The following is a 10,248-nucleotide window of genomic DNA, read 5'->3' as shown; positions in this document are numbered from 1 at the left end:
TCTTACACATATGTTTACCGTCTCGCCCTAAAACATCTGGTATATGACCAATCCCATCGTATCGAATATCAGCTGGTGGTGCATAGGTGCGTCGATAGCCAGTTCTCATTTGTGGACTTGCACTTGATGGTCTACCCACTTTATTTTTATATCTTTCGTTTGATAGGTGACACAACACATCAGCAATTTCCACTCGAAAATCTGGCAACTTAATACGATGCCTGTGCGTAGGATCCACATCATGAATCCGGTGGTAGATGATATATGCGTTGACAACCGCTATATCCAGCCCATTTTTTGGTTTTAAGACGGATATGATAGCGTCCTATTACGCCATCCAATAAATCGACGCCACCCATATGCCGATTGTACTCTTTGACTATGGTTGGGCAATCGATATCCACATACTCTTTTTTCTTTCTATCAAAGCGCGTCACTTTTGGGGGTTGACAGGTATCAGTAGAAGTGCAGAAAGGCTTAACGCCAGCATACGTGGAAACAAGTCGTACACATTTTGTGTCTTTCCACAGTACAGACGTTATGTCAACTCCAAAAGCAGTACCCACAAATTCCTCGGCGTAGCCCCGTTCTTTATTTTTTACATCGATGTCCTTTGAGAGCTTACAATTTGGAAGTCTATTGGCACAAATTCCTCTGCTTCGTAAATAAACAAGCAATGCCAATGACGTATAGAAATTATCAAAGTATACTATGTGATTTTTAAAGTTTGTCGGTTTGTGTTAAGCGGACGACAACGTTTCCGGTTGCTCCCAAGTCAGGTGCATCTGCTACAACATCATTATCACCAGCACCTCTGTAGACTTCAAAATTATTCGAAAACCCATACGAGTCGCATAACACAAAAAGCTTAACACCATATTTGTGAGGTTTATCTGGCATATATTGACGTAAGTTTGTTATCATCTTTGTGGGACACATTTGCTCGTCAATACATAGCCTTGGTGATTTGGGTACATACTTAAAGCGTTCATTTAATGTATCTATGAGTGGACGAACTTTGTAGAGCTGATCGTACCCTTCCTCACCCTTTTTCTTCATATACGAACTGTCATTGAAGTGCAGGTATTTCTTTATTTCATAAAATCGTTTTGATGGCATCGCAACTCTAACACATTCAAGTGAGTGTTTCGACCAATAACTTTCAATATTTGGATAGCGAAACACAGACATACATATATAATATTATACCAATGTAAATTGAAATCAGAGTTTATGTTTTGCTGATGAGCGTACAGATTTGTTTGGCTGACAATATCGTCCAACAATTTATTTGTAAAAAAATATGTAAAGCATTTAAAAGGAGTATTCAATTCATTAAATGCTTGTGGTAATTTCTGTTCACCATTGAATACAATTTCTTTCCGATGTAGTTGCAAGTTTTTTTTTTTCCAAACTATATTTTTGAACTGTGAAGATTGTGGTGTACAATGCTTCACAGAACCAAAAAATCCACCAGAGTTAGATGGAATAGAAACTTCACCTTCTTCAATTTGTGGTAACGGTGATCGAGCTCTTTTCCTCCTTGGTGGCTGTTTTGTTGTTTTATTCATTGCGTTACTGCTGGTACTTGGTTGCTCGGAAGAAGGTGGAGTAGACTCATTGGGTTCATCTACACTTATATTAATTGCCGATGACAAAAGATCTATTGCACTTGCATTATATAAATGATCAATATAATGATCGATTTCTTCAAAATCTTCATATGCTAATTGCATGTTAACTTCATCATCGCTGTCAAAGTCTTCTTCATTCACGCTTTTATCATCTTCTGAATCATCATCATCAACAACAGAATTCATTAATTGTTGGATAGCTTCTTCGCTCATAAGCGACAAATTGTAACGCTTCCGATTATTTGACATGCTTACGACTACGAAACACAATACAAATTATTAAAAAAAAATGATAATGTATAAAATATGTTATAATAGTTACGACTACGAAACACAATACAAATTATTAAAAAAAAATTATAATGTATAAAATATGTTATAATAGTTACATGTTTTGCTTTCAACTACAAAACATAATTTTATAAATTACTATTTACTTTTAAACATGTTAAAATAATTACGAATAGAATTTACATACTTACAACGAAATAATTTTTTTGAGCGGGCGCCGGCAAGTGTGCCTTTAGGAGTAGTGAACTTTTAGCTTGCTAGAAGCTTGTCTGTACAAATTTTTTCACAAAAAACTTTATACTAGTAAACCAAAATATTGTATCTATACCGTGATATTTTTTTAAGAACAATTATTAATTTTTAAATAATTTTTTGCTGATCTTCACACCAACTTTTGACATTGACTGATCACTGGCGCCTGAACTCATAAGCAAAGAGCATGCAAATGCTTGTTTTATGCAGCTGTGACATTTTACAACAGAAATTTACAAAGGTAACGGTAAAAACTTTTCGGGCTGTTGCGCTATTGCAATTGTGCTTAACTATACCTTTTGGTAGCATTGCCGGATAGAGGGTTAAACAACTCCTTAAACTCGCTTAATAAATATACTGACTTCAACAACACTACTACCAACACTACCGTGCAGTCTAATCCACCTAATCACGAAAATCTCTTTCCAACAACAAGCAATTCCAACGATAATCAATTCTCTACTCAACATACTGAACAAATAGAAATTGACTCTGAATAAATACGCTTAGCCTTTACTCTCTTTTGAACTAGTACTCAATTGGTGACACTCAGCTTCAACTGACTGCTCATACGAGTTGATATTCTAGCTCTCTTCAGTTTCCCTTTTTCTTTTTTTTCCTACATAGATCTTATGATTCCATTATTGCAATGGAATTTAAACGGCTACACTAATAATTACAATGAGCTTCAATTATTAATACAAGATCATTCCCCAGCTATTATACTCTTAAATGAAACTCACATCTCTTTCAACTTGTCGGCTTTTACTCCTAAGCAGTACATTGGCATGTTTCACAATCTTCCACATATTAGCACAGGTAAAAGAGGTATTGCGAATCTCATAAGAAGAGATATGCCACACAAAATTAATGCCATTCAATCCAACTTGCTGGCTATGTCGATCGAAATTATCTTAGTTAAAAAAATCACCATTATCTGCACCTATATTGCACCAGATGAACATTTTACCAGTACAGACATCCTGCAATTAATCAATAAAACTTCTCTCCTTTAATTTTCGCTGGTGATTTTAATGCATGGAGTCCACTATAGGGTGTCTCCAATAGCCAACAAGAGGGGCAAATGCATTGGAGACGCTTTACTTTCCTCTAACTTAATATGTTTGAATAACGGATCCGCGACACACTTTTCCACTCACTCCACTTTGTAGCATGTAGATCTTACAATGTGCACCGACACACTTGCCACAGAGTGCGAATGGAGTATACTCGATCACCTGCATGGAAGCGATCACTTCCCCATTGTACTAAAATTGCACCTAGGTTCAACAACTAAAAACCTCAAAATAAATAAGGTATTCAAAACTGATTACGCTGATTGGGAGAAGTTTCAGACACATTGCGAGATAAAAGGCAATAAAACCCCAATATCTGACAACTCTAACCAAGAAAGTGCGAGGTTAACAAAAATTATCCGATCAGCAGCGAATGTTAGCATTCCTCATACAAAGCCAACAGCAAGTTCAAAGAGTGTTCCTTGGTGGAATAAAGAAATCGCTGAATTGCGGGCAAAAAAACAGACAGCTTGGTATGAATACAAACGCGCTCGTTCACTAGTCAACTTAATATCTTTCAGGAAAGCCAATGCTCTTTTCCGTCGTTCCGCGAAACAGGCCAAGCGTAAATGTTTTCAGGATTTCACAAGCAAAATAAATCCTTCGTCTAGTCCTAAGTTAATATGGAACGCTTTAAAAAAACTTTCTTTAGTGCCTAGAAATCTAACCATTCAATGCGTAAAGGGGCCAACAGGTTTGGTAACCAATCCATCCGATATTTCCGAGTTATTTGCAAACCACTATTCTGAAACAATCTCAGATATTTCATTCAGCACACAGTTTCAAACCTCTAAAACCACCACACTGTCCGACACTTCCTACTCTGTCTCCCCTCTTTCTTTTTCTGCTAAACAAATAGAAACCAGCATTTCACTGTCTGAATTCGAGTTCGTTGCATCTACCGTTAAGGGTTAGTCAATTATCAGACATATGCCAAAAAGTCTCAAGCTCCGATTGGTAAAGCTTTATAACAAAATTTTCAATACTGGTGTCTACCCCCAATTTTGGAAAACGTACTGTGTTATACCAATATTTAAACCACTAACAAATCCTCCGATGAACTTGCTAACTATAGGCCGATTTCCCCTCCTTCCATGTATGGGCAAAATTTTTGGAAAAGATCGTGGCTAACCGCTTGATGTGGTATGCTCAGCGAAACAAGTTCATATCACCGAATCAAGTCGCCTACAAAAAAGGTCAAGGCACGTTAGATGCTTTAATCCTAACTAGACTACTTCATTACTAACGCTTTGTCCAGCAAAAGCCACGTGTCCGTACTATCTCTGGACTTTCACAGAGCTGTCGACAAAATTGGAGCCCATATTATTATTCGACAACTAAGAAAATGGAAAATAGGCCAGAATATGATACGTTTTATTACTAACTTTCTCACAAACAGAAAACTCAAAGTCAACGTAAATGGTTTTCTTTCTTCAACACTCCCGCTTTCTAATGGTACGCCGCAAGGCTCACCTCTTTCAGCATTCCTTTTTATACTCTCGCAACAAAGTTGCTAAGGAGAGTATGTAGTTTTGTTCACACAACGGTTGTTTGTAAGTCCTAAAACTAAAAGAGTCAGATATAGGGTTATGTATACCAAAGTGATCAGGGTGACGAGTAGAGTAGAAATCCGGATGTCTGTCTGTCCGTACGTCCGTCTGTCCGTCCGTCCGTGCAAGCTGTAACTTGAATAAAAATTGAGATATCATGATGAAACTTGGTACACGTATTCCTTGGCTCCGTAAGAAGGTTAAGTTCGAAGATGGGCAAAATCGGCCCACTGCCACGCCCACAAAATGGCGAAAACCGAAAACCTATAAAGTGTCATAACTAAGCCATAAATAAAGATATTAAAGTGAAATTTGGCACAAAGGATCGCATTAGGGAGGGGCATATTTGGACGTAATTCTTTTTGGAAAAGTGGTGGCGGCCACGCCCCCTACTAAGTTTTTTGTACATATCTCGGAAACTACTATGGCTATGTCAACCAAACTCTACAAGGTCGTTTCCTTCAGGCATTTCCATATACAGTTCAAAAATGAAAGAAATCGGATAATAACCACGCCCACCTCTCATACAAAGGTTATGTTGAAAATCACTAAAAGTGCGTTAACGGACTAACAAAAACGTCAGAAACACTAAATTTTACGGAAGAAATTGCAGAAGGAAGCTGCACCCAGGCTTTTTTTAAAATTGAAAGTGGGCGTGGCCTCGCCCACTTATAGACCAAAAACCATATCTCAGGAACTACTAGACCGATTTCAATGAAATTCGGTATATAATATTTTCTTAACACCCTGATGACATGTACGAAATATGGGTGAAATCGGTTCACAACCACGCCTTCTTCTAATATAAAGCTATTTTGAATTCCATCTGATGCCTTCTCTGTATAATATAAACATTAGGAACCAATGATGATAGCGGAATAAAACTTTACAAAAATACGGTATTTGAAAAATATTTAAATGACGAATAATGAAATCTCGATTATCGCTTTATCATGCGAGAGTATAAAATGTTCGGTGACACCCGAACTTAGCCCTTCCTTACTTGTTATCATTGCTTTCGATGATATTAGTAGGATGATAAAAAATTACAAAGGAGTTGAGCACCAGATCTATGCTGACGATGTCCTAATCTACACAAAAGTCTCTGACGTTAATTTAGCTCAATCCTTATTTACTAATATACTCGCCAGAATTGAGACTTGGTCACTGGAGTCTGGTGCTTCACTTTCCTTAGACAAAACACATATCCTTCATGTATGTAGGAAGCAAAATTGCAACGGTATTTCACTAACTCACAACCAAACTAACATCGAATGTAAAACACAGCTGAAAATACTAGGATTAATTTTTGACTCTAATTATAATTTTAATGCTCACTGTAAATATGTCAGAAACTCGTTAATGTCACGATTAAATATTGTTAAATATCTCTCGTCTAAGCATGCATTTATTCATCCGAACACACTAGTCAATGTTGTCAGAGCTTTGCTAACTTCAAAAATAGATTATGGGCTCCCCATCTATGGCAATTGCTCCAAAAGCAGTATCAACCTTTTAAATGCACCTTACCATTGCGCAATTCGGCGAAGTCTCCGGGCCTTTCCAACCTCGCCAATAAAATGATAATGGCTGAATCTGGTTTACCAACTATTCAAAATAAAATTATAGATTATTCGCTTCAAATTCTTGCGAAAACGGCTGAGAACACCAACCCATTACTAAATACAACTATCACCAATGCCACGAAAAAAGAAAAATTCAAAAAATACAATCGGCTATTTCGAGATGCTTAAGTTTCGCTGCAGAAAATAATATTTTACGTAACGCAACACGCAAATTTACCACTCGACATCCTCCCTGTCTGATAAATGATAAAATACTACAGAATAAGCTTATGTGTTTGTCCAAGCAAAACACACCAAACGCAGTCTTTCAACAAACCTTTGCTGAACTGGAATCTAATTACACAAATAATGGCTGGAAGTTATTGTTTACGGATGGCTCCAAGTCCATCGATTACACTTCGTTAGCAGTTGTCACTGCCACAGGAAAAATTATTTGCAATTGACTTCTTCCCTCAACGAGCTCTGTATTTACCGCTGAAGGATCTGCTATCCTTCATGCAGATAATTACGCAAAAAAGACTAAAGGAAAGTTCCTCATCTGTACAGACAGCAAATCGTGTATGTCTGCAATAACGTCTCCTTCCAATCGCAATCCTATAATAGAAGTTATCGGGGACGCGGTCATTGGTGCCCCTCAGAAAATCCAAGTAATGTGGATCCCTGGCCATGCTGGTATTACAAGCAACCACTTTGCAGACCTCGCTGCGAAAAATGTAGCCAGGACTCCTGCCTTAACATACTACGTCTCATCCAAGCAAGACATTCTTAACCTTATTAAGCACAAAAGGCATAAAAAAAACGCAAGCGAATGGAAAACATTTAAACATCACTACGCGGTCATAAACCCAGCCAGAAATCGTATAATCTACTCGTCAACAGATCCAACTAGCGCAATGAAGGCATATATTCGATTAAGGATTGGACACACTATCATAACACACGCCCACTTACTATCGGGTAAAAGCCCATCCATTTGCCCCCTTTGCGATGACACCGCTACTATCAAACACTTACTCACACTCTGTCCGATGCTTCACCCAACAGCCCACAACTCTAGCAACATTGATCTCATAAAACTACTAAGTGAACCTTCAGAAAAAAACGTGGTGATTGTATATACATATAGATTCTTAAAAACCAACGATTTGTTAAAATATATTTAAGCAACTTACATCTTTACTAACCCTTAGCAATTAGAATTTTTCACCTAGTTATAATTACAAGACGGCTGAAGGCCTCGTAGCCAGTGCTGCGTTTATGTATTTATATCATAAAACTCGTTTATGTATTTATATAATAAAACTCTATTTTTGTTATGGTTATAGATTATTATAAATAAATAAATTTTAAATGTACATATCGTCACCTGAAATTCAAAATAACGTATCATCAAAAAATTCGAAATTGAGTGTCTTATTGATTATGATTCACTACTTCAAATTACAAACATAATATTACATATGTCCAACATTTTCAGGTTCTGCGCTCAAATATGAACCAGTTTTAACCAATATTAAAATCATATATAAGCATATTATATAACTCTCCAAATATAACGTCTAGTAAGCAAGGCGTTGCAATACTGATAAAAAAGAGCCTGCCTTACAAAAGAATTGATATCCAGTCTTCAATATCGGCAATCGCCGTCGAAGTTGACATACACTTCAAGCTCAATATAATCTGCGCATATATTCCACCTACACAAAGTTTTACAAATACCGATATCTTGGACTTATTGCAACAAGCCACAGCTCCGGCAATTCTTGCGGGTGATCTAAATGCTTGGAGCCCAATATGGGGATCTCCAACATCAAACTGTAGAGGAAAACTGATTGAGGATGCTCTGTTGGCTTCCGACTTTATATGCCTAAACAATGGTAACGCAACACACTTCTCTACCCATGGCACCTTCTCACACTTAGACCTCACGTTGTGCTCAGCAGCTCTTGCTCCAAATGTCACCTGGAAAGTATTAAGTGATTTGCACGGTAGTGACCACTACCCTATATCTTTTGAAATAGTTACTCGGTAATTTCGCCAATCGTTTAATCCAAACCCGATCTTCAAAACAGACTTTGCTGACTGGTGTACATTCTCAGGTCTATGTCATATAGGTAGCAACAGTACTCCAGTTTCTGGCAACATCAACAGAGAAGCTGCCACTATACAAAAAATTATCCGCGCGGCGGCAAATCGCTCTATCCCGCAAACAAATAGAAATAAATCCTCACACAATGTACCATGGTGGAGCAAGAACTAGCACTTCTCCGTTCAAAAAAACAATCGGGCTGGCATGAATATAAACGTTGTCAAACTATTGCAAAATTAGTTATGTAGCTATAAAAAAGCGAATGCTTTGTTTCGCCGCAAAGCAAAGGAAGCGAAACGAAAAAGTTTTCAGCAATTCACTGCTAACATAAATCCCACTTGCTCTGTTAAAAAGATATGGAGAGATTTGAATATATTGTCTGGCGGCTCCAAAAGCACATCAGTTACACGTCTGGTTACTCCAGCTGAAGATTTGGTTATGCCTGATCCAATTGCGAACTTCTTTGCAAACCATTACTCAAGAGAGAGCGCAAATGAAAACTTTAGCATCGACTTCCGCATTAGCAAAGAAACAGTCCTAAATAGCATAGGAGAAATAGAATATACACTTTCCTCGTCCGCAAAGGCGATAGAGTCAAAAATAACGATGTCCGAGTTTGAGTATGCGCTCACGTCAGTTAAAGGAAAAACGCCTGGTTTGGATAGGATATCTTATCCGTTAATCAAAAATTTACCGAAGTCGATGAAACTACGATTAGTTAAACTTTACAACCATATTTTTGACACTGGGGTCACAATACTGGAAAACTTCCAATATAATCCCAATACTAAAGCCCGGAAAATTACCCACTGACGTCAATAGCTATCGTCCTATCTCCCTTCTAAGCTGTCTTGGAAAAGCAATGGAAAAAATTGTAGGCAACAGGCTGTCATGGTACGCCAAAACTAAACTAATAAGCTCTCAACAGGTCGGCTATAAAAAAGGGCACGGCACAGTTGATGCCTTGCTCAACCTAGACAATTTCGTCGCAAAGGCTCTATCCAGTAGAAATCATGTATCTATGTTGTCTTTAGATTTCCAAAAAGCCTTTGATCGTATTGGAATTCACGTAGTCTTAAGAAAGCTACAAAACTGGAAAGTGCGCACCAGAACTCTAAACTTTATAAAATCTTTCCTGACAAATAGAAGACTTTCAGTAACTATTAACGGACACCACTCAATAACCCACAAGCTCTCAAATAGTACGCCACAGGGCTCACCTCTTTCGTCTTTACTCTTTATTATCGCCTTTGATGAGCTAAGTCAACTTCTTTCTAATTATAACAAGTAAGGAAGGGCTAAGTTCGGGTATCACCGAACATTTTATACTCTCGCATGATAAAGTGATAATCGAGATTTCATTATACGTCATTTACATATTTTTCAAATACCGTATTTTTGTAAAGTTTTATTCCGCTATCATCATTGGTTCCTAAAGTACATATAACTAGTATTATACAGAAAAGGCATCAGATGGAATTCAAAATAGCGTTATATTCGAAGAGGGCGATTTCACCCATATTTCGTACATGTCATCAGGGTGTTAAGAAAATATTATATACCGAATTTCATTGAAATCGGTCTAGCAGTTCCTGAGATATGGTTTTTGGTCCATAAGTGGGCGAGGCCACGCCCATTTTAAATTAAAAAAAAAGCCTGGGTGTAGCTTCCTTCTGCCATTTCTTCCGTAAAATTTAGTGCTTCTGACGTTTTTGTTAGTCGGTTAACGCACTTTTAGTGATTTTCAACATAACCTTTGTATGGGAGGTG

At 37.5% G+C, this 10,248-nt stretch overlaps 1 protein-coding gene across 1 annotated transcript; it reads right to left on the bottom strand.

Annotated features, from left to right (window-relative positions):
• Positions 1-239: 239 nt before the first annotated feature.
• Positions 240-1,883, bottom strand: LOC120770686. Its single transcript, XM_040098270.1, has 2 exons — positions 1,502-1,883; positions 240-589 (listed from the first exon to the last, which is right to left on the bottom strand). Exons 1-2 carry the CDS (start codon positions 1,881-1,883, stop codon positions 240-242), a joined length of 732 nt encoding a protein of 243 aa, XP_039954204.1.
• Positions 1,884-10,248: the final 8,365 nt, after the last annotated feature.

This window comes from Bactrocera tryoni, chromosome 3 (assembly GCF_016617805.1).
Source record: "Bactrocera tryoni isolate S06 chromosome 3, CSIRO_BtryS06_freeze2, whole genome shotgun sequence".
NCBI classification, from domain to species: domain Eukaryota; kingdom Metazoa; phylum Arthropoda; class Insecta; order Diptera; family Tephritidae; genus Bactrocera; species Bactrocera tryoni.
The sequence above is the reverse complement of the archived record's forward strand: the minus strand, read 5'-3'. Positions and strand labels throughout refer to the sequence as shown.

Bases quoted from the DNA above. Each gene is read 5' to 3' on its own strand.
- LOC120770686 (XM_040098270.1), bottom strand. From the start codon at position 1,883: ATGTCAAATAATCGGAAGCGTTACAATTTGTCGCTTATGAGCGAAGAA. The intron at 590-1,501 runs GTGAAGTTTCTA...TAAAAAATAAAG, and splicing joins GTTACCACAAATTGAAGAAG to AACGGGGCTACGCCGAGGAA.